At 42.1% G+C, this 26,050-nt stretch overlaps 1 protein-coding gene across 2 annotated transcripts in view; it reads right to left on the reverse strand.

The window, feature by feature from the left end:
- Positions 1 to 8,342: 8,342 nt before the first annotated feature.
- The window catches only part of SLC7A8 (solute carrier family 7 member 8), a 65,475-nt gene continuing 47,767 nt past the window's right edge, over positions 8,343 to 26,050 (reverse strand). For both annotated transcript variants that reach the window (XM_075319101.1, XM_075319107.1), the window contains exons 5-12: positions 22,303 to 22,428; positions 20,704 to 20,857; positions 15,246 to 15,369; positions 12,798 to 12,901; positions 11,296 to 11,392; positions 11,028 to 11,177; positions 9,671 to 9,848; positions 8,343 to 9,554 (exon numbers count right to left, since the gene is read on the reverse strand). In XM_075319101.1, the coding sequence (XP_075175216.1) occupies positions 9,406 to 9,554; positions 9,671 to 9,848; positions 11,028 to 11,177; positions 11,296 to 11,392; positions 12,798 to 12,901; positions 15,246 to 15,369; positions 20,704 to 20,857; positions 22,303 to 22,428 (1,082 nt within the window). In that variant the 3' untranslated portion in view covers positions 8,343 to 9,405. The remainder of the gene's footprint in view (positions 9,555 to 9,670; positions 9,849 to 11,027; positions 11,178 to 11,295; positions 11,393 to 12,797; positions 12,902 to 15,245; positions 15,370 to 20,703; positions 20,858 to 22,302; positions 22,429 to 26,050) is intronic.

A 26,050-nucleotide genomic window follows, 5' to 3' on the forward strand; every position in this document is an offset into this window, starting at 1 on the left:
GGCTGGCTCACGTTACTACAGGATGGGCACATTACTACAGGATGGAGACAAGGATGGGGCACATTAGTAAAAGGAGACCAGGAGGGGGCACATTACTACAGGATGGGCACATTTCTTTAGGATGGGGTCAAGGATGTGGCACATTGATTAAAGGGGACAAGGCTGGGGCACATTACTACAGTATGGGCACATTAAAACAGGATGGGGACAGAGATGGGGCACATTAAAGGGGAAAAGGCTGTATCACATTACTACAGGATGGGGCACATTACTACAGGATGGAGACAAGGTGGGGCAGATTAGTAAAAGGGGACAACGAGGAGGCACATTACTACAGGATAGCGACAAGGATGTGGCACATTAATGGGGACAAGGTTGGGGCACGTTACTACAAAATGGGGACAGGGATGGGGCACATTAAAGATGACAAGGCTGGGTTACATTACTACAGGATGGGGCACATTACTACAGGATGTGGACAAGGATGGGGCACATTAGTAAAAGGGGGCAAGGAGGGGGCACATTACTACAGGATGGGGAGAAGTATGTGGCACATTAGTTAAAGGGGACAAGGCTGGGGCGCGTTACTACAATATGGGCAAATTAATACAGGATGGGGATAGGTATGGGGCACATTAAAAGGGGCAAGGCTGGGTCACATTACTGCAGGATGGAGACAAGGATGGGGCACATTAGTTAAAGGGGACAAGGCTGGGACATATTACTACATGATGAAGACAAGGATGGGGCACATTTCTAAAAGGTGACAAGCATGGGCACATTACTACAAGATGGGTCACATTACTGCAGGATGAAAACAAGGATGGGGCACATTAGTAAAAGGGGACAAGGAGGGGGCACATTACTACATTATAAGTACAAGTATGTGGCAAATTAGTTAAAGGGGACAAGGTTGGGGGAACGTTACTACAGTATAGTCACATTACTACAGGATGGGGAGAAGAATGGGGCACATTAGTTAACGGGGACAAGGCTGGATCACGTTACTACAGGATGGGCACATTACTATAGGTTGGGGACAAGGATGGGGCACATTAGTTAAAGGGGACAAGGCTGGGACATATTACTACATGATGAAGACAAGGATGGGGCACATTTCTAAAAGGTGACAAGCATGGGCACATTACTACAGGATGGGGACAAGGATGGGTCACATTTGTAAAGGGGACAAGGATGGGTACATTACTACAGGATGGGCACATTACTATAGTATCTACAGGATGGGGACACATTACTACAGGATGGACACATTAGTTCAGGATGGGGATAAGGATGGGTACATTACTACACAATAGGAACAAGGATGGTAACATTACTTCAAGAAGGGGAACAGGATGGGGGACAATACTAAAGGATGTTGACCAAAATTACTATATGGTGCTAATTGTAAAACTATAACACTTACAAGAAAGGGATAAAGTGTAAACAAAAAAAATGCATGAATTTTTTTTACCATTAATATACAATATATATATGCACTGTGTGCAGAATTATTAGGCAAGTTGCATTTTAGAGGATTTTTTTTTATTATTGATCAACAACTATGTTCACAATCAACCCAAAAGACTCATAAATATCAAAACTTAATATTTTTGGAAGTTGAAGTGGGGTTTTCTTAGATTTGGCTATCTTAGGAGGATATCTGTTTTTGCAGGTAACTATTACTGTGCAATATTAGTCAACTTAATTAAAACCAAAAATATTCCCATCTCACTTGTTTATTTTCACCAGGTAAACCAATACAACTGCAGAAAATTTAGAAATAAACATTTCTGACATGCAAAAACAAAACCCAAAACAATTAGTGACCAATATAGCCACCTTATTTTATGATGACAGTCAACAGCCTACCATCCATAGATTCTGTCAGTTGCTTGATCTATTTACAATCAACATTGCGTGCAGCAGCCACCACAGCCTCCCAGACACTGTTCCGAGACGTGTACGGTTTTCCCTCCCCAGATCTCACATTTTATGAGGGACCACAGGTTCTGTATAGGGTTCAGATCAGGTGAACAAGGGGACCATGTCATTATTTTTTCATCCTTTAGACCTTTACTGGCCAGCCACGCTGTGGAGTAGTTGGATGCATGTGATGGAGCATTGTCCTGCATGAAAATCATGTTTTTCTTGAACAATACTGACTTCTTCCTGTACCACTGCTTGAAGAAGTTGTCTTCCAGAAACTGGCAGTAGATCTGGGAGTTGAGCTTCACTCCATCCTCAACCCAAAAAGGTACCACAAGTTCATCTTTGATGATACCAGACCATACCAGTACCCCACCTCCACCTTGCTAGCGTCTGAGTCGGAGTGGAGCTCTCTGCCCTTCACTGATTCAGCCTCTGGCCCATCAAGAGTCACTCTCATTTCATCAGTCCATAAAAGCTTTGAAAAATCAGTTTTAATATATTTCTTGTCCCAGTCTTAACGTTTTATCTTATGTTTCTTGTTCAAAGGTGGTCGTTTTTCAGCCTTCCTTACCTTGGCCATGTCCCTAAGTATGGCACACCTTGTGCTTTTTGATACTCCAGTAACATTGCAGCTCTAAAATATGGCCAAATTGGTGGCAAATGGCATCTTGGCAGCTTCACGCTTGATTTTCCTCAATTCATGGGCAGTTATTTTGCGCCTTTTTTTGCCCAACACGCTTCTTGCGACCCTGTGGGCTATTTGCCATGAAACGCTTGATTGTTCGGTGATCACGCTTCAATATTTTGGCAATTTCAAGACTGCTGCATCCCTCTGTAAGACATCTCACATTTTTGGACTTTTCAGAGCCCGTCAAATCTCTCTTCCGACCCATTTTGCCAAAGGAAAGGAAGTTGCCTAATAATTAAGCACACCTTATATAGGGTGTTGATATAATTACACCACACCCCTCCTCATTACAGAGATGCACATCACCCGATTTACTTAATTGGTTGGCTCTCAAACCTATACAGCTTGAAGTAGGACAACATGTATAAAAAGTATCATGTAATCAAAATACTTATTTGCCTAATAATTCTGCACACGTGTATATTAAAACCAAAAAAGTGCACATTTGTTATAATAAACAAGCAAAAAATGTTCAAGAATAGTGATCCAAAGGTGTAGAGAAAAAAAAAATGGTACAAATCAAAATGTCACATTGTCCTGCAATCAATGTGCCCCCCCCAAATTATTTTTTGTCTATGTGCGGCCCATACACCCAGCCGAGTTTGAGACCCCAGATCTAGTACATACACAAACACATACAAATTATGAAAAAAGGGGGCTTGGCTTATCTTCAATTGTGAAGTACAGCATACGGTATTCATGATTGCATTTCTACATTGGAGATTTCACAAGTAGTAACAGTCTTAAAAAGACGTGGACCAAATGCATTTATGTTGTAATCATTAACATGCATATACGCACATTTCTAAACTAACGTGTGACATTTGACACATTGGTCTCCCAAAAAGGAAAATAAGATCTCTCGTGTTGGATTTCCACATTCTGATTATTTTACTCTCTGGGAGATGAGCTGCCGAAAGACAACTGTTATAGCAACTCGAGCACAAGAGCCCTTACTGAGCTGAGTAGGAACGAATGCTGTTGGCAGAATGATCGTTCATCCCGACAGCTATGTAATGCATTTGAGGGAATTTACAGTAAACAATTGCCCTCTGGGACTAAATGCAATGGATGCCTCCTTGTTACGGTTACATTTCTGGGTATAAATAGTGACAGATATCTTTGTATTGACTTCTCATATATTTAAAATAATTATTAGATCACCCATTTTTAATATTTGTTTTTTTATAAATAACAAATACACTTGGATACTATTTCTGAGTACTAAGCCCACACATTCCATGAATTACACTTAACCGAAATTTACATAGGACGCTCTGTAGACTCTAAGGCCGGGGCCACACGGGGCACTAGTGCGATGCTCGCATGACACTCGGCTCGCGCTGGAAGCACAGCAGGAGCTGAGTGTCATGCTAGTATCCCTGCGACTGAGTCCAACTGTGCAAGCGGACCTCAGCTGCGGGGGGCGGGCCGATGCTGCCGGTGTACCGCGAGTGCAGTGCGATTTTTCTCTCGCCCATTCACTTGAATAGGTACGAGAGTAAAGAGTCTCGCATTACAATTGCAGCATGCTGCGATTGTTTTCTCGGTCCGATTAGGGCTGAGAAAATAATCGCTCATGTGCGCTGACACATAGGCTAAAATTGGTCCGAGTGGAATGCAATGTTTTATCGCACTCCACTCGCACCGATTTTCTTGCCGTGTGGCTTAGGCCTTACCTTTGAAATTCCCTTTTTTTGCCTTCAAATAAAAGTCAGCTCTAGAAAATCTGCAGGTGGAGCACAGGAAGAAGGAATACTTACACAATATGTATGTTTTTCAGAGCGAGCAGAGCTGTAAAACATATCTGACACTGGAAAAGCTGTGTGTGAAGGATCACTTACACAGTGCTCTATTAAAGTAATTTATATGTTTCTTATACAGAACTTTTGTTTGTTAAGAGTTGCTACTTTTCATTGGCACTGCAATGTCAAAACGAACTGCTGTGCATACATTCTGTATTTTTTTTCACTTAGAAATCCATCAAGCAGTTAAAACAAGTGATCTGAGTGTTTTATTTAATTCAGATTCTCCTTGGAAGCCACAACCTATTTTATAAATACAATCTTAAAGGCAACCTGTCACTGCTGGTCACTGGAAGTTCAACGTGGCACCTCTTGCAAAGAATACTCTGAGGATCTGAAAAAAAGAATTGTTGCTCTACATAAAGATGGTTTAGATAAAAACTGAAACTGAGCTGCAGCATGGTGGCCAAAACCGTACAATGGTTTAACAAGACAGGTTCCATTCAGAACAGGCCTCGTCATGGTCGACCAAAGGAGTTGAGTGAACGTGCTCAGTGTCATATCCAGAGGTCGTCTATTCAAAATAGATGTATGAGTGCTGCCAACATTGCTGCAGAAGTTAAAGAGGTGGGGGAGTAAGCCTATTAGTGCTTAGACCGTTTGCTGAAGTCAAACAAACTAAGGACGTGGATTACTGGAACCATGTTCTGTGGTCTGATGAGACCAAGATAAACTTATTTTGTTCAGCTCTTTGTCAAGCACGTGTAGCAGCAACCAGGTGAGGAGTACAAAGACAAGTGTGTCTTGCCTACAGTCAACCATGATGGTGGGAGTGTCATGGCCTTGGGATTCATGAGAGCTGTCAGTGTGGGAGCTACAGTTCATTGATGGAACCACGAATGCCAACATGTACTGTGACATACTGAAGCAGAGAATGATCTTCTCTCTTTGGAAACAAGGCCGGAGGGCAGTATTTCAACATTATAACGACCCCAAACACACCTCCAAGACGACCACAGCCTTGCTAAAGAAACTGAGGGTAAAGGTGCTGGATTGACCAAGCATCTCTCTAGACCTAAACTCTATTAAGCATTTTTATGGCATCCTCAAATGGAAGGTGTAGCAGCGCAAGATGTCTAACTTACACCAGCTCCGTGATGTCATTATGAATGAGTGAAAGAGGGTTCCAGTGGCTCCTGTGAAGCTCTAGTCAACTCCATCCCCAAGAAACTTAAGGTAGCGCTTAAACATAATGGTGGCCACACAAAATATTGATATTTATGAAAATTGTAGGGGTGTACTCACTTTTGTGATATACAGTGGTACCTTGCTTAACGAGAACAATCCGTTCTGGGACTGTGCTTGTTAATCAAAGTACTCGTTCAGCAGAGCAAGATTTCCCATAGGAAATCATTGCAATGCTGACGATCCGTTCCACAACTTCTAAAATGTCCCATCCTGGTCCCCTATTCTATCATTCCACACATGCACAAACACACACAAACACACACAAACACGCACAAACTCACACAAACACACATGCACGCACGCACATATTATATGCTCACCTTACCTTCCGTTCCATCGCCGGTCTGCTGGGACTTGCTGTTCTCTGGTACGGGGCCGGGCTGTGTAACGCGTTACCATAACGACGAGGCAGGAAGGTCCCGGCCAGAGCGCTGACGTCAAAGGCAGAGCCGCTTGCCTCTGATTGGCCAGCGCTCTGCCTTTCATTAGCAATGACAGGAAGTTCCTCCCTCGTCGCTATGGATGCAGATACACGGCGTGGACTGGAGCGAAGCGGCGCACTACAGCACCCAGGAGGCCAGCGATGAAACGAAAGGTAAACATATTATGTTATATTATATGCTCACCTTACCTTCCGTTCCATCGCAGGCCTCCTGGGTCTTGTAGTTCGCCGCGAGGACGTCGCGATGTACCCGGGAACTCCAAGAACCATGAGACCGGCGGTGGAACGGAAGGTAAGGTGAGCATAATACTGTATGTGTGTGCGTGCGTGTGTGTTTATGTGTGTTTGTGCGTACGTGTTTGTGCGTACATGTGTGTGTTTGTGTGGACTGCAAGTGCGGGTCAGAGTGTGGTGGATGGACGGAACCGGAAGTGTGTGCGGTGAGAATTTCGCTCGTACAGCAAAGCTTTCTCGTAAAGCGGGTTACAAATTTACAGAAAGCTTTGCTTGTTAAGCGAAATTCTCGTTAAGAGGGTTACTCGTTATGCGAGGTACCACTGTATACATATAGTGTGAGACAGGGGATATAGCTCAGCTGGGATCTTTGCTTTGGTCCAAGCAAGTGGCTATGGATTCACACATGATAGCGACAGACTGGCAGGTTCCACACAGATACAGCCACTGCCGTGTTTATTGTGTACACTTATCTCTCAGTGTTACACATGCAAAAACAGGAAAATAAATGTCTAAAGCCGTCTGGCCACTAACTAACAACAGGATGCTAGCTATAAAATAAACCTATGTAACAAACAAACCAGTATTCTCTTACTGTGTCGGTTCCTCAGCACAGCAAGCAGAGGTATTGAGTCTCAGCACCAGCAGCCATGAGTCTGGACTGCTCTCCTCAGCAGTCTCTTTGTTCTGAATGCCTCCTGATTATTTCAGCTGATCCAGTGAGTAATCAAGTAATCAAAACCTGGATTGAATGTGGAGAAGGGAGCAACCAGTCCCACTGCCATTCCTACTGATTACTCCAGGAAAAACCGAGCCCAAAATTACACTGAAATAAACAGGCTTCCGTGACTAACTTATAGCTGAGCCAGATATAACTTTCCCAGCTTTTCCCAGCCCATTTGCATGGGCTGACTGCTCCACAGTCAGTACATGGAGACATATGAAATTAACCGAGGGGAAACATACCTGTTCTCTAGTACTTCTCCCCTCAGTATCTCACAAATTATTTATATATATATATATATATATATATATATATATATATAAAATAACATTTTCTTCCTTTATTTGATACATCTTTTTAAGTTTAAGCATTTTCCTGCATGTTCTGGAACCTCACAAAGTTTGGTTCACTAAAGTTCAAAGTGGTGCGTGTGCCACAAGAATTAGGTGGGGTCACAAAAAGAATAGATGGTTTCTGAGCATACGAACGCTGCGAACCCCTGGTACTGCATGTAGGTGGCAGATATTTGCTGTCTACATATTTTCATACCAATACCAGAGATCTATCCAAAACTTGAATTCCCATTACGTAGATGAACCCTTGATGTGTTCACAGCTTTATTTAGGCAGGATTCTCCATGACACTCTCCCTGACACTATGGCATAAGACCTCTTCATTTTGGGACTAATTCCTCCCTCCAGCCGTCTCATATCACTAAACATAATAGGAACCGTTTGTCCTATTTCCATATTCCAAACAGCTTAATATAGAAAAAAATTCCTTTATTAACCCTGCAGTGTGATGATAGTTTATCCAGGTATCTTGGGCACCAGAACCCTATTTAACATTTATACATTGTGATCCATGGTCCCCCTTCATTTTTGATCTATACACACCTTCACAGGTTCATTGCAGGCTGTGTCAATTCATAGTTATGTGATCTACCCCTTACCGCTTCACATATCCGTGTATATTACCAACCTCCATTACAGGTTTCGATTGATATATTCTTGTCAACCAAAACCTCATTTCTATTGTCAGTCCATCCGATGGTCGGATTTTGACAAAGGCCAGGGGCCGAAACGTCATATATATATTTTTCGGACTCTGTTACAATAATTATTGAATAAAAATAAGAACATATCTATTTTTCTCTGGTTTTCTTATTGGGGTGTTTTAGGAGTACCGGAGTACTTCTCTGCTTATATAGAATGATAACTGAGCACAGCAATCTTAACTGGAATAAACATTTGTAATAAATCGAGTGTGTTCCTGTGTTTAATCACAAGCATTATTGTGAATGCACATTACTTCACTCATATAGGCAAATCACGAAAAGGCACAAGATCCATTTTATTACATTCAGAGACAATAGATCCTAAATAAAAAAAATATAAAACATGTAGAGTATTCTGGAGAATTAAAACACCTGGCAAATAATTACCCAGAGCTCCTGGAGTGTACGTAGGACATTTGGGTAGTAAGAGAGTGGAGTGCCCTCAAAGGGTTCTGATTAACCGCAGCTTCAAATTGAAATAAGGACCGGCGTGTCCTAGCATGGATAAGGAAAGAAGAACCTGAGGCCACACTGTGGAAAGCCGTCCTTTGTCGCAGGTTGCACCGTTGGAATGGCATGTTCAATAAAGTCCACATGGAGAGTACAGACCGTTCAAGGAGTCATTCTCGTGTAGGTCTCATGATTGTCAGGTGTAAACCTTCATTTAGCATTGAATATTATTTTGGTGATGCCATATGAAATGTTCATTTCTAAGCAGCAGATTCATGGAAAGAGTGTGCACGCGGTGGGCCAACAAGCTTTTCGGGTACCTCGATCTGGCATATTTAAAGTCCATTGTGGCCGATCATGAGGAGCAACCTAACACTTTAAGTTTTACATGTAGGTTTGCTGGGGATCATGACAGACGCACACACTTAAGAGTTCAGATTTCCTCTTGCAGAAGGTGCATAGACATTAGATCACCAGACAGAGCAGTGTTGCAGTTCCTTCTGCCGCCCATCAGGAAAACTAGTATAGCAATTAAGGGCACTGTATATAGTGGTGATAAAGAACAGTTCCACAGTACAGTAAAGACAGAGCTACAGAGAAACAATGCACGACTGCATGTTTAACAAATACAGACAATTACGTAGCACTGACTTTAAACTGAGTGATTTTTACCCTGGGACACCACGAATACCTGAGGGCAACGGAGACAGGAAATCTAATAACCAGCATAGTCTATGTGCACATTGGGGTGCACGGGCACATACACATTCACAAATACACACACGTTCCATCTATCTCTGCAGAGCTGTACAGTGTGGTCCTGACAGCATGGGATTTTAGGGGCAGTGGGATTGGAGTGAATGCTCAATGGAGGAGTAAAGAAGCTCAGGCATGAACGCCATCTCCATCTTCAGACCCTGGCTTATAGATTGGAGCTCTCTGTTCTTTTGTCTCCTCGCTGTCGTCTTCATCTTTGCTGTCCATCTGAGGATACACCACCACACAAAGCTTCTGGCCCGCTCGTGTCATTGCATCTGAAGGAGGTGGAACACAAAAAACATTAAGAGTTACTCCACTTTCCATGTAAATAATGGCAAAGCAGTAATTCATATGTTAATAAAGGGGTAACACTAAGGACTGAGATACTCACCCACAAAATTATTGAAACACTGAGGCTTGTTTTGCCAATGGACTCCAAGGAAATACACAGGGACTCCAGTAAGCATGATTGCCAGGCCTATTCCGCAGACAACAGGTTCAGAATACAAGCTGAAGACCAGAAGAAAAGCCCAGAAGAGGAGGTAGATCACTGGAAATATGAGGTTAACCTGCGGTAAAACAAGAGGGTATTACTGCAAATAAAGCCACGGCTTCTCTTCCTTTTCTTTCTGCTTCTCTAAATGTCTCTGCTGCTTCTCACGAAACTTCTTATCAAGCTTCTCATTTTCTAATACAGAACATTTTTATGTTTTGTCTTCTAAGATATATTTACATGCGCAAAGAGCTTCAGCCGATAATTGACAATATAACGAAGTAGATCTTTGCTCATTTTAATGCTCTTTCAAAAAGGCTAAAACATATTGTATGGGGACAAAATGGTTAATAAAGTGAACCTATCGAGAAAGATAATATTAATCTATAGGGTAATAGTGTGAAGAAGGTACCTGGCCTTACTGAAAGTGCGGCACTTGGTAGAAAATGAACTTTATTCCTCCTGGAAGCCACCTGCTTTCAGCCATACGGGAAGCCCTCTGCATCTACAGTTACTGCTCACTATACTGTGAGTGGCGGCTGCAAGTGCGATCCGGCATTTTGATTGACAACTGACTCTGCATTCGGTCATAGTATAGTCAGTGATGACTGTAGCTGTGCTGACATGTCTGTATGACTAAAAGCCAGGGGTTCCTGAGAGGAATTAAGTTCATTTTCTCCCAGGTCATTACGCTATTAAACTGAATATTAACCCTATATCTGCAGGTTAATAGCGTTATCTGACGTGACAGGTTCCCTTTAATACAATCCAATACAGCATGCATGGTGTTAGTAGCACATGCCCAGTTTACACAATCAGATGTGCCACTGCCAGCAAAGATGTATACGCCCACATAAACAATACAATCAGTCAACAAAGTGAAAGGTTTGCTTGCTCGTGAACGCTCTGGTAACAGAATCTTTAGTGAAGTATATACCAATTTCAAGTAAAAGGTAATGATAGGCCTAATCTAAAAGACGTTTCAGTGTTGCTGTGGTTAGGTAACCAATAGAATACCCCCCAACACTCCACTGGCGGACAAAGACAGCAAAGGACCACTGTGTAAAAACAACATATGGGTCCTTTGCAGTCCTATAGCTCATCATTATGCAAAATTGCAACTGATTTAGAACTGGAAATGGACCCTCTTACATACTGTGCGGCTATACCAATGATATGTCCGCCTCTGCAACACCCACCCGCTAGTATAGAAGAAATGTAAAATTTCATAAGAACTTCTGTCAGTTACACTAACCTTTATTGGCCGAGGGATGTCAGGCTTTTTCCATCTGAGGACAATCTGTCCAGCCACGGTAACACCATAGAACAGGTAGTTGATAAACCCAACGTAATTGATCAGAGTATACATATCACTAGTAACCAACATGAGTAGAGTGGAGAGGCACTATTGTGAGAGTAACAAGGAATAAAGCAATATTAGCATCTGCAATCTCAAACAGATAGAAGATGTGGAAAATGTCAAAGCAAAGTAAGAATGAGCAGGTGGGAAGTTGTAGACATACCGTGAAAAGAAGTGCTGGGATTGGTGTGCATCGATTAATGTGAATCATAGCCAAGACACTTGGTAGATGGCCCTCTCTTGCCCCAGCAAAAAACAACCTGTGAAAGGAATCAAATCAAATAAGATTCTGGCTACCATATAGTATAATAATACAATATAAACATAATATTCAGACAATATACATCTATACTGTTGTTTTTATGAGAAATACATACATATACACACACACACACACACACACACATATATATACACACACACACACACACATTATATATATGTGTATATATCTACTGTTCAAAAAAAATAAAGGGAACACTTAAACAACACAATGGTATTTTAGTGTTCCCTTTATTTTCTTTTGAGCAAACCAAAATATATACATACAGTGTGTCCACCCATATCCTGTCCACCGCCATTAACTTGAGAACGGCGGCAGCTATAGGCATAAAAGTAGTGTCTAGGTATAGTAAAGTAGCCATGCACTATGCAATGAAACCACCTACTGCGCCAACTGGTGGAAAACAATGGAGTTAGCATTTTTACATTACAAAGTTGCAGGGCATTATCAATTCAATACGAATCGACACCTTGCATACAAAAATGCTATGATATGAAACCCATGACCCCCCCAAAACATTGAATGCTTGTCATGCATATGGCGCTCATTTAACTTTGATGCTCAAAGTTGCCACCGTCAGCTGCAATGCACACCTGGACTCTGGACAGCATACTGTATCTTGCTGCACGTTGTGCAATATGGTAGGTGACACGTTTGCACAAGCATCTGTGATACGTCGTTGTAGGTCCTGCAATGTTGGTGGAGGGGTCGCATACACCTGCTGTTTGATGCGACTTCATAGAAAGAAGTCCAATGGGGTCAGGTCTGGTGAGCGTGGAGGCCACTCCACGCAGCCACAATACCCAATGACTTGTAGGAAGGTCTCCATGAGGTATCGCTTCACGTCCGCAGCCTTGTGAGTTTTACACGTTCTAATCATAGCATTTCTGTATGCAAGGTGTCGATTCGTATTGAATTGATGATGCCCTACAACTTTGCAATTCACTTTTTTTCTCTATCTTGTTCCGTTTTCGATATAAAAATGCTAACTCCATTATTTTCTACCAGGTGGTGCTATAGGTGGTTTCATTGCGTAGCGCATGGCTACTTTACTATACCTAGACACCACTTCTATGCCTATAGCTGCCTCCGTTTTCAAGTTATTGGCGGTGGACAGGATATGGGGGACACACACACATATATATATATAATTCCGTTGTTTTCCCACCAGGTGACGCTGTAGGTGGTTTCATTGCGTAGCGCATGGCTACTTTACTATACTTAGACACCACTTCTATGCCGATAGCTGCTGCCGTTCTCAAGTTAATGGCGGTGGACAGGCTATGGGTGGACACACTGTATACACACACTAAATCCTGTATGTGTAATATAAAAAAATATGTAAATTATATATACACACAAGAATATGCACTGACTCTTACCTGGAAGAAGTAAACAGAGATCCATTGACTCCTCCAAACGTGGATAGAGCGACAGATATTGGCATTATCCACGCCATGACACCTAACAATTTTTCGCCAAATGTCTGAGTAGAAAAAAAAATGCAAGCATAAAGGATATATAGATATACACTATATAGACAAAGGTATTGGACAACCTACACATTACATCTACACAAGCTTTATGGCATTACATTCTACAACCACAATATTAAAAAAAAAAAAAAGTTGGGGTGTGTAAAATCTAAAGCAAACAAGAATGGAATGATTTGGAAATCTCCTATAGCCATATTTTATTCAAAACAGAACATAGAAAACATCAGAAATTGAATGTTAGACATAGCTCAATATCACAACAATGTAAAGTGTTACAGGTCTTGGAAAATGGTGACACAAGAACCTTTTTTTCATAAATTTCCTATTTTTTTAGCACTAAAAAAAAATACATGTTTAGTATCTACGTAATTGTACTGACCTGGAAACTCATAATTCCAGGTCAGTTTTACCATATAGTGAACATGGTAAATAAGAAAAAAAACAGTTGTGGAATTGCACTTGTTTTGCAATTTCAACACAATATAATTTTTTTTCCCACTTTCCAGCACATCTCTAAAAATTATGTCATTCAAAAGTACAATTCATCCTGCAAAACACAAGGCCTCTGCTATGTGGACAGAAAAATAAAAAAGTGGGAGGAAAAAAAAGAAGGAAAATTGCCCGGGGTTAAAGGAGTTAAAATTGACTAAAGGCTACTTTACACACTGCGATATCAGTCCCGATATCGCTAGTGTGGATACCCACTCCCATCTGTTGCGCGACACGGGCAAATCGCTGCCCGTGCCGCACAACATCGCCCAGAGCCGTCACACATACTTACCTGTCCGGCGACGTCGCTGTGACCGGCGAACCGCCTCCTTTCTAAGGGGGCGGTCCGCGCGGCGTCACAGCGACGTCACTGAAGCGATAGCAGCGGAGGGGCAGAGATGAGCGGGACGTAACATCCCGCCCACCTCCTTCCTTCTGCATAGCGGCCGGGAGGCAGGTAAGGGGAGCTTCCTCGTTCCTGCGGCGTCACACGCAGCGATGTGTGCTGCTGCAGGAAAGAGGAACAACTTCGTTACTGCTGCAGTAACGATTTTTAAGAATGGACCCCCATGTCGCCGATTAGCGATTTTGCACGTTTTTGCAACGATGAAAAATCGCTTATCGGTGTCACACGCAACGGCATCGCTAATGCGGCCGGATGTGCGTCACAAATTCCGTGACCCCAACGACTCCGCATTAGCGATGTCGCAGCGTGTAAAGCCCCCTTTAGGCAAAATGGAACATTAAAATGGAAAATTCTTTATGGAAATAACAGACGCTATGTTCTACAGACTTGAGATGAGAGGGACCATCCAGGTCTTATCAATGTACAGTTCAAAAACCTGCATGTCCGATGGTATAGGGTCACATTAGTGCCTATGGCATGGGCAGCTTACACATCTAGACAGGCGCTATTCATGTTGAGCATTATATAGAGGTTTTAGAAGAACATATGCTCTCATCCAGACATCATCCATTTCAGGTAAGGCCTTGTATATTTCAGAAAAACGTATACAGTATGTCAATTTGAGTATAATTTATACAGACAGAAAAAGCCTCAAATTTAATTAAAATAATAAACTTTATTGATATGTATTAAAATTACATAGACACCCGGTGATTTTAAACACACAAGGGACAATGAGGGAGGAGGAGCTAAGTAAATATGGGATCCCTATAGAGCCCTATGGGATCTTGCTCCTACTTACCAACGGAGGGTGTGACACCGTAACTGTTTTGGGCGCCCCCGTTCCACGACGGCTTTCCCTCACTAAGCCCTAAACTAGTGATTTAAAATAGTAACACTAAAGATGGCCAATTAGTGAAAAAGGACTATGCTTTGTATGGGTTAATCAGAAATAGATACAAAGTTACTAACATCCAATCATAAGAATCCACACCCATATACAAAAATGTGTGGGGTCCAAAGGAAGGTAATGATGATGGCGGTGATATGGATTATGATCACATTTTTCTGATTGATATTTCATGGGTTGCTCTGGATAGTTTAAACTGGTTGATTACCTTCCTTTGGACCCCATGGTTAATTATGGAAGAAATTTTATGAAGTGACTTGTTACACCGGTGACATCCTATTACAGGATTATACTGGTATTAGTGAGGTCCTTAGAACAAACCATTCATTCATAAATGTTTGTGAATTCAGACTGTATGGCAAGGAACTAGATTTATACACCTGCGGCAATGAGACTGAATGAAAAAACTAAATAAAGTCATAAGGAGATGTATCCTAATACTTCTGGACATATATATTCATCTGTACACACTGTATATAATACTACACCATACGCCGCTTATGAAACAAACTGATGTAGAGATACTCACCACAGCCACGGCATTGGAAGCCAGTAGCTCTTGAGGGGACATGGCTGTCACATAGGCAATGTTAGCAAAAACATAAACAAAGGTGACAAGTGGAATAGAGATGAAGATGGCACGTGGGAGGTTCCTGGTGAAAGACACAATAATTAGCCAGGTCTTGCCACTAGGGGGAGACCTACACACGTTCATATTCTGTCACTGTGACCAGTTCCATAATGTTCATGGATCTGCGCATGGTCCGGCTTATAGTAAAGCTGTCAATGATGTATGAACAGGTTACTCTCGATACCCGTGAATGCCGAGCGGTGACATGTAATGTGTACAGGCTCTTGCATTCAGCATGGTAACCTGTGACACATGTGACATGTAATTAATTGCATGTCCATGTGGATTTTCTGTAGCAAAGATAATGAAATGTGCTACTTCCAGATGGATGTCAGCTACAGAAGTAAGCATTATACATTTCTTAAATGGAAAAAATAAATCACCTGTTGGTGTAAGGAGTAATCTTATTTTTTTTCTTTAATATCCAGGATAACAATATTCAGTATTACAGTTCGGATTATTTGGGTTATTACTTTCCCAAACTCGGGTGATTAATCTAGTTACGCGTGGCCGACTCTCACATTTGTTGCCTTTTTTTCTATAGTCCTTTTATATACAATGGAAAGTCACAAATGACAAATAATAATGCAGCAATCGCCTGGTGCTGAGCTGCATTGTCTGTGAACATTCCTGCCAAGGTCACATCTGATTTACAGAGGACAATCTTCAAGTCTTATACCAGTGGTCGACGCCTGGTGGCCCGCCGCTCACATCTCTCCTCTACACTGTATAGAGGCATAATAAATTCAGCCAGCAGGTGGCAGCATCACACAGCAATGTCTTCTCATGCCCAGGGTACTATGCTACTTGGGTAAGGAGGGAGTGTAGATGGACCAGAGCCGACTTATCATCATCTCTGTATATATTTTTTATTTTTTGCTCTAAGAAATTATATATTATCATCATTTTGTGGTTCTGATCTCTTTTTTCCCCATCTGTTTGGGGGGCTAAATTAATAAAAAAAAGTGATTCTGCCATTTCACTTTTTCCATGTTCACCATATGGAATAAATATTAGGATATTTTATTGGTTCGGACAGCTACACACATGGTGACACCAAATATGTTATTTTATCTTTTAGATTTTTATTTATATTCCAGGAAAATAAGGATGATATGCACTTATATTTATATCTTACTTGTTAGGTTTTAAAAAATATTTGTCCTTTTTTTTCTTGGGCTTTTCTTCACCAGATCGCTTGTACAATACACTGCAATACTGTAATATAGCACTGCGGAGGCTCATAGATGTACAAACATGGCAGAGACGTGGGCCTTCTGCAGGCCTCCTGGCTACCATGAAAGTATCACTGGCACCTCGCAGCCATGTTGCTGGCAGTCAATGGGACACCTTCCCTTATATATTCAACCTCTTAAATGCCACTGCTGCTATTATTAATTTAATATTAGTGATAGGCGATTAGTAACTACGGTATTCGTGTTCGGATTATTCTGAATGAATCCCAAAGTACTATTCCAGTATTTGTCACGAATAACGGACCTAATGCAAGTCAGTGGGCATTTTTCTTGTTGTGATTAATACTGGAATAGTATTCGGTAAGCAGTATCCAAACACGAATAGTTACTATTCGCCTATCACTAATTATTATGCTTGCTTATATTGCACCATCATCCATTGGGGCTCACAATATAAATTCCTTTATCTATACATCTGGAATGTAGTAGGAAACTAGAGTACCCGGAGGAAACCTAAGGACATATGTGGATAACATACAAACCTAATACAAAACTTAGACATAATAGGGTAATCGGGGCTTGCATTAGTTAGAATGGGTGCTGGCTGTCTAACACATCCACATCCTAACCCTTCATACATGTAGTGCGCACATTGGCCTTATATTTATGGTGCATGTCACCAATGGAAACCTGGGCAAAATAGGCCACCAGGCTCTATGGACTATGTCACTTGACCAGGTTCGCCAGGTGCTGGTGCTAGCCCTGAATGGAGCAATAGGCTGCACTTAATATGAAGGGCATACGACTGCACTCTAAATTAGTGAATATATCTGCACCTTGGGGATATGTGTTGCAAAACCTCTCCATAGGGATATATTGCTGCTCCCTATATGGGACGTTATGGCAGCACAGAGGGGTATGTGGGAGCTTTGGGGTTATCACTGCATATAGGGGGGAAGTATAAGGTAAGATATATCTTTTGCAGCTAAGGCCCTGTGCGCACTAGGTGTTTTTACCTGCGTTTTTACCCGCGGTTTTGCTGCAGAAATTTCTTGAAAAATGTTTGTAATCTTCCTGCAGACATTTCCCAGCAAAACCTATGGGAAAAAAAAATAGCTGTGCCCACACTGCGGGGATGACGAGCGCTGCTGTCAGGAGGTGAGATGAGATCATTACCTGCTGTGACGATCTCCTGCCTCCTGACGTCAGCGCCGTCTATGCCTGCGACCCTAGACTGTCACTAGTGGTGACGTCACGGGCTCTCGCAATACTGCTGAGAACGCGGCGGGCATAGAAGGCAGTGATAGCGCTGATGGTAGGACTGCAGGAGATCATCACAGCAGGTAATGGTCTCATCTAACCTCCTGACAGCAGCGCTCGGCATCCCCTGCAGTGACCTGGGCTGACCTATTGATGTTAGCTCAGGTCACTGCATTGCTCTCCCAGCCAATGGGGAACATTCTGTTCTTCATTGACTGGGACAGTGACTATGGTACGGATCGCCGTGGGACCCCCTTATTGGATTACGCCGGACCAGGATTTGATTGTTCTTGACAATAAATTGGTGAAAGAGGGAATGTGGGGAGTGTTTTTTCAAATAAAACTTTTTTTGTTGTCTATTTTTTATTTCTTACTGACTGGGTTGGTGATGTCGGGTATCTGATAGACGCGTGACATCACTAACCCCAGGAATTAGGATTGGCACGTCTAATGGATGCGCCACTTCTGGGGTGGCTGTGGCCTGCTATTTTTAGGCTGGGGAGTGTCCAATAACAGTGAACCTCCCTAGTCTGAGAATATCAGACCCCAGCTGTCCGCTTTACCTTGGCTGGTGATCCAATTTGGGGGGGACCCCACGTTTTTTGTTTTAAATTATTTATTTAATGTAAAATAACAGCGTGGGGTGCCCTCTGTTTTGGATTACCAGCCAAGGTGAAGCTGCCAGCTGTGGTCTGCAGGCTGCAGCCGTCTGCTTTACCCTAGCTGGCTACAAAAGATGGGGGGACCTCATGTCATTTTTTTTTTAATTATTTATTTTTTGGCTAAATACAAGGCTAGGCACCCTTTAGTGTCACATGAAAGTCACTAAAGGGTGCCAGCTTAGAATATGCAGGGGGGTGGGACATTATATAGGTCTTTCTCATCTATCTATCTACAGTGCCTACAAGTAGTATTCAACCCCCTGCAGATTTAGCAGGTTTACACATTCGGAATTAACTTGGCATTGTGACATTTGGACTGTAGATCAGCCTGGAAGTGTGAAATGCACTGCAGCAAAAAAGAATGTTATTTCTTTTTTTTTTTTTTAAATTGTGAAAAGTTTATTCAGAGGGTCATTTATTATTCAACCCCTCAAACCACCAGAATTCTGTTTGGTTCCCCTAAAGTATTAAGAAGTATTTTAGGCACAAAGAACAATGAGCTTCACATGTTTGGATTAATTATCTCTTTTTCCAGCCTTTTCTGACTAATTAAGACCCTCCACAAACTTGTGAACAGCACTCATACTTGGTCAACATGGGAAAGACAAAGGAGCATTCCAAGGCCATCAGAGACAAGATCGTGGAGGGTCACAAGGCTGGCAAGGGGTACAAAACCCTTTCCAAGGAGTTGGGCCTACCTGTCTCCACTGTTGGGAGCATCATCCGGAAGTGGAAGGCTTATGGAACTACTGTTAGCCTTCCACGGCCTGGACAGCCTTTGAAAGTTTCCACCCGTGCCGAGGCCAGGCTTGTCCGAAGAGTCAAGGCTAACCCAAGGACAACAAGGAAGGAGCTCCGGGAAGATCTCATGGCAGTGGGGACATTGGTTTCAGTCAATACCATAAGTAATGTACTCCACCGCAATGGTCTCCGTTCCAGACGAGCCCGTAAGGTACCTTTACTTTCAAAGCGTCATGTCAAGGCTCGTCTACAGTTTGCTCGTGATCACTTGGAGGACTCTGAGACAGACTGGTTCAAGGTTCTCTGGTCTGATGAGACCAAGATCGAGATCTTTGGTGCCAACCACACACGCGACGTTTGGAGACTGGATGGCACTGCATACGACCCCAAGAATACCATCCCTACAGTCAAGCATGGTGGTGGCAGCATCATGCTGTGGGGCTGTTTCTCAGCCAAGGGGCCTGGCCATCTGGTCCGCATCCATGGGAAGATGGATAGCATGGCCTACCTGGAGATTTTGGCCAAGAACCTCCGCTCCTCCATCAAGGATCTTAAGATGGGTCGTCATTTCATCTTCCAACAAGACAACGACCCAAAGCACACAGCCAAGAAAACCAAGGCCTGGTTCAAGAGGGAAAAAAATCAAGGTGTTGCAGTGGCCTAGTCAGTCTCCTGACCTTAACCCAATTGAAAACTTGTGGAAGGAGCTCAAGATTAAAGTCCACATGAGACACCCAAAGAACCTAGATAACTTGGAGAAGATCTGCATGGAGGAGTGGGCCAAGATAACTCCAGAGACCTGTGCCGGCCTGATCAGGTCTTATAAAAGACGATTATTAGCTGTAATTGCAAACAAGGGTTATTCCACAAAATATTAAACCTAGGGGTTGAATAATAATTGACCCACACTTTTATGTTGAAAATGTATTAAAATTTAACTGAGCAACATAACTTGTTGGTTTGTAAGATTTATGCATCTGTTAATAAATCCTGCTCTTGTTTGAAGTTTGCAGGCTCTAACTTATTTGCATCTTATCAAACCTGCTAAATCTGCAGGGGGTTGAATACTACTTGTAGGCACTGTATCTATCTATCTATTCATCTATTCATGTTTCCCTCTATCCATTATCTGTCTATCTATTGATTATCTATCTATTATCTACATTATTTATTGCAGTTCAGCATAAAAAAAACCGCAGGGACCAACCTGCGGAAAAACCGCGGCAAAAACACAAGCATTTTTCCCGCGGTTTTGGTGCGTTTTTTTACCGCAGGTGCAGTAATCTTCAACTCCCAGAAGTTTCTCAAGAAATTTTCTTGAGAAAAATCACTTTTCTAGTGCGCACATAGCTTAAAACAGTTATTTACTGTGATTTGTCATTGGAAACAAATACTTAGAATATGTTTCACATCATTTCCATACTATATCTTTCACAACAATAAAATCTCCTTTCCACCATTATAAAGGCAATGGTTGCCGCTGCCCGTCACTCTTACTTGTAGGGATCCACCAGCTCCTCTGTGACATAGTTAAGAAAGTTCCAGCCACCATATGCAAACGATCCTTGAAGGAATGCCAGTGCAATGAGACCAATGTCTGGCTCCTGGAAATTCTCAAAAGCATTCTTTGGTTCCAGCCAGAAATATTCCCCTGATGTAAAACAGGCAGCACAGTAAGTACATGCACATTGCAAACAGAAATCAATCACGCAAATAAATTATATTTCCCCAGAATCTTATTTACAGCAATTGCATGTCTCTGAATGAATAAACATGCTTCCTTCCAGCGTTACTCATCGACATGTTTGTGCATCTACGTGCTACACGGTCTCTATGGTTCCATGCCTTTGGCAGGACTATCTAATACAGAGTCATAGGCATTCTGTGTGCCGCCATATGGTGCCTACATACAGGATGATATTACTGAGATTTTCTTCCTCTATAATTGCTCCTAATGGAACATGACTGTTAGATTTATATAGACTCCTAAACTAAAAAAACCCTAAGTCTCCATATAGAATCTACATATATAATGAGACCATTAGCGCCTCCATGGAGGGCAGCAGCCATATGTAACGAAGGGTATGCTTTCTGCTCAATATTGAAAAAAACAGCAGTAGGGTATAAATCACAACTTAGGAGTGTATAGGCGACATGTACAGCATCACACATGAGCAATTAAATGGTTTTTTTTCCATCTCATAAATCGAGGCCATCACTATGATTGGGTGAATGTGAGATTCCACGCTCCTAAGGATGACGTGAACACTGTACTGGTGTAGTGCTGCTAACTCTCCCTGTGTAGTGAAATACAGGACAACGCCATTCATCTGAAGAACTGCATTTCCCCTGCAATTGGGTATCCAGGAGTATTTTATGTATGCTACTAGATACAGGGACAGTTAGGGAGGGATTAGAAATATGCACCCAAAAACTGCTCGTGGTTCTAGGTTCATATTGCACCTGACAGGTGCCATTTAACCGCTCATTTACATATTAACAAAAACATGAGTTTTTCTGGAATAAGACATCAGATTGCAGAATTCAAGGTATCATTTTATTAAACTTTCTATGATCTCCATGCCAAAATAGACAGCTTAAAAGAATTGATCCTGCTTACAAATTGCCTTTAAGTCATGGTATGTCCTAGAGAAAACGTCTTCAGGGTAGGTGCACACAATGTCTCTTTTAGGTGTATTCTACCTGGAATCCACCTAAAAAAGCATAGCCAAAATATACATAGTGCACAGCAATGTGAAAATGACATTGCTGTGCACTTGTTGAGACTTTTGTTACTTCTTTTTCAGAAACCATGAAGCAGTTAGAAGAAGTGGTCGATTGCCACTATAGTGGAAAGTATAGAGAAAAGATACCGGCAGCAGAGTCCTCACAAAGAACGTCAGCAAAGCCGCCAGCAAGGCCCCTTCAAGAAAAAGACTGCTGATGCTCTCCTGAAGAGGCTTCACTAGAAAAACTAGGGCGACTCTCAGGTTTAGAAAAGACAACATGTGCACATAGCCTTAAAGAGCTCACTATACTCAACTAATTTTTTTTTATCCCATACACCATATATAAATGTATGGTATAGTGACCTACCTTTGCAGATCTGGACAATTCCCATAATTATAATCAGTCCCAATGCAAGCAGCTTTCCAGCGGTAAATATGTCTTGAACTCGAGTGGCCCATCGTACACTGGCACAGTTCACCCAGGTGAGAAGCACTTAGGGAAAAAAGGCAAATTGTTAGAAACTATTCCATGTACATTTACATTTCTTGCTGACAAGTGATTTTACGGCTACTTCTCAAGCAGATTCACTGACTCGCATTATATTTAGGTGCTACATTTACTAAAAGTCGCCTTTATTTACTCAGGCCTCAGAGAAGACAGGAAACTGACAAATGACTTTACTGCACATTTTGCACCTAAACACAATGTTTGAGAATGAGCCATAATATACAACACCGGTGTAGTAAATGTCTACTGCCCATGGAAAACACATACGAAATAGTAACAATTGGGTGGATAATGCCCTCATTGAACTTGTGATGAGAAAACACCCGTTTAGTCATAATCAAGCTCTGCTATTTCCTTCCATAATGTATTTTTATGATGGAGAAAAACATAAATGATCTTTTTTCATGAATTGCTCAATTTGAACCCACTTCAGGTCTCGTGGTTTATTTGGGCTAAGTCCAGATGTAGTGAATAATTTCTGCTGAGGACAAATCTGCAGAGAATCTGGATGTGATTGAGTTGGGATTTCACCCATAGAGATGGGTAAAACCTTCTGTGAAATTCCATAGCTTTACCGCACAGGAATAAGCATTCTGCAGAACAGACAATTTATTGTAGAGGTGCGGTATACTGCAAATAAACATCAAATTTACCATGTGTACAAACTTGTACAGTTAGGCCGGGGCCACACGGGGCACTAGTGCGATCCTCGTATGACACTTGGCTCACGCTGGCAGTATAGCAGAGCCGAGTGTCATGCTAGTATCCCTGCAACTGAGGTCCAACTGTGCGAGCGGACATCAGCTGCGGGGGGCGGGCCAGCACTGAGGAGGGGTGGGCCGGCTCTGAGGAGAGGAGGGAGGGATTTCTTATTGCTATTGCCATTCTCGCACTACACTCGCGGTACACCGGTGTACCACGAGTGCAGTGCGATTTTTCTCTCGCCCCATACATGGGTGCGAGAGAAAGAGTCTCGCATTACACCCGCAGCATGCTGCGATTGTTTTCTCAGTCCGATTAGGGCTGATAAAATAATCGTTCATGGGTGCTGACACAGGCTAAAATTGGTCCGAGTGGAATGCGATGTTTTATCACACTCCACTCGTACTGTTTTTCTCACAGTGTGGCTTATAAACTGAAACTTCAGTATTTTGCTCAATCTTTTTCTTTGTAATGAGACTTTCAGAGCATGCATGGACTGGCAGTAATGCCAAGTATAGAAAACTATTCTTTCTACTTTAAATACAACATACAACCCTAGGTTAGTGCTTTAGGATGAATGCATACACCGCGGTATTCATCTGACATATTTGATGCAAGATCAGTTCAAATTTGCTGCAACATCCACATGGTTCAACATGGCAAATCTGAAGCAAATACACAACACATACAATTTCCCTCCAAGGACAATTTCTATGTTTACCCCGTGTTTGAGTGGGTTTCCCCTGGTTTCCTCCCACACTCCAAAAACATACTGATAGGGAATTTAGATTGTGAGCCCCAATGGGAACAGAGATGATGATGGTCATGTCTGTACAGCGTAGTGGAATTAATGGTGCTATATAAGTGAGGGAAATAAATAATAAATATATAGCTTTCTAACTTCTTGTTTACTGGAAACAGTTTTCTCCTGATTATTGACAGTTCAGACCAGCTTGGAATTTAACCATTTAATAAGATGAGATAACAACCTTGAACAGCTGATCAGTGGGGGTGTTGGGTGTCACATAAGCACTCCCTTCATCCGATCATTCGCTCGCTCATGTCGCCCACACCTCAAAAACATCTCTAAAATTGGACCTTGTCTTACCTTTGACTCTCTAAGGGTGCCCACGATCAGTGTTTGCAGCGTTTTGGACGCAGCATGCTTCAGCTGCATCAAAAACGCTGCGTTGTACAGTACAAGCACAGTGGATGGATTTCTAGAAATCCCGTGCCCACTGTGCTTGTTTTTTACGCAGCAAACACTGACTTGCGGTGCATCTTTCCAGACCGCAGCATGTCAATTGTTTGCTGCGGATTCTCATGCATCCTCCGTAGGGAGAGCACAAGCGAGAGACCACAGCGCACTGAACCCTGATCATGGGTACAAGCAGCTGCGGTCTCCTGCGTTCTGCGGAGGAGATGCACGGCCCCGCAGGTCAGGACCCGCTGAGTCCGGATTGTGGGCACATACCCTTACACCTCTTACTGTTGATCTTATTCATTCTTCTCTGGACTATTACAACTCTCTATTAATTGGATTCCCCCTTACTAAATGCTCCCCTTTCCAATTCATCCTGAACTCAGCAGCCAGGATTATATTATATATTCCTCTTCAACAGCTACACTGATGCCTCCACCTTGCGCCAGTCACTGCACTGGTTGCCCATCCACTACAGAATCTAATATAAACTTTTCTCTCACCCACAAAGCTTTCCACAGTTCTGCTCCACCCTACATCTCCATCACACTACCCGTGCCCTCCATTCCACAAATGTGCTAAAACTAACTTACTCATAATCTGAACCTCACACTGCCATCTCCAAGACTTCTCCTGAGCTGCGCTAATTGTCTGGAATACACTACCCAGGACAATTTGATTAATTCACAATACCCACCTTTTTAAGGGTGCTCTAAAAACTCATTTCTTTAGACTGGTCTATCACCTCACCTCACTTCTCTAACTATTCCTGTTTTGCCCTTACAATATATTATCCTAAATCTGGTCCCTTGTATCATCTGTTTACAACCTTTATCCACTTAACAGTACCTGCACTTGTACAGATACTGACTGGTGACCGGTTCATGCAGCGTTATTGGAATACCTTCTAAATTATATTGATAACTGCACCATACATGACAAGCACTTTTTATAATTTACCTACTTGCAAGCAGGGCCTTCACTTTTGTATCTGTTGAATTATGTGTTACTTTGCAATGTCTTTATTGTTTGCACATGTTCCCTATGAATTGTAATTGCTGTGGAATATGATGGTGCTATAGAAATAAAAATGATTATTATTTTATATATGCAGCAATCTGATATAAAGAACTTATCCTGAGGACTGGTCATCAATATCATATTAATAATTTTTATTTGTTTCGCGCCAACATATTCTGCAGCACCTTACAGTTGAAATCGGACATATACAGACAATATCATACATTACAGAATAACACAATTCAGATACCAATAGGATTGAGGGACCTATGAGAAAATATGGGAGGTACAAAAGGTAATAAATGGTTGACATGTATAGTCCAGCCATCGATATAATATGGTAAATAGGGTATTCACATATTGCTGCATGAACTGGTCACCAGCCAGTATGTGTACAGGTAAAAAGGGTTATTAAGTCCATGGAGGGTGTAAACAGATACAACTGATCAGATTTTGAAGAAGATGACCTTGGACTACTCTCAAAGTGACCCAAAACTGTGCCTGAACCAAGATTCTCTCTTTTGAATGTAGTATTTGGCATGACTTTGCCAGAGCCCTATTTCTAGGTTATCAACTGGTCCAGGATTATGGCAAGGATCCATATGTCTTTGTGTAGGATCATTAGAAGCAGATATAAAACATAGCTACTAGTCCTGGGCTAAGGTAGGGAGATGTGTAGTTGAA

The sequence above is a fragment of the Anomaloglossus baeobatrachus genome, chromosome 1 (assembly GCF_048569485.1).
Source record: "Anomaloglossus baeobatrachus isolate aAnoBae1 chromosome 1, aAnoBae1.hap1, whole genome shotgun sequence".
NCBI classification, from domain to species: domain Eukaryota; kingdom Metazoa; phylum Chordata; class Amphibia; order Anura; family Aromobatidae; genus Anomaloglossus; species Anomaloglossus baeobatrachus.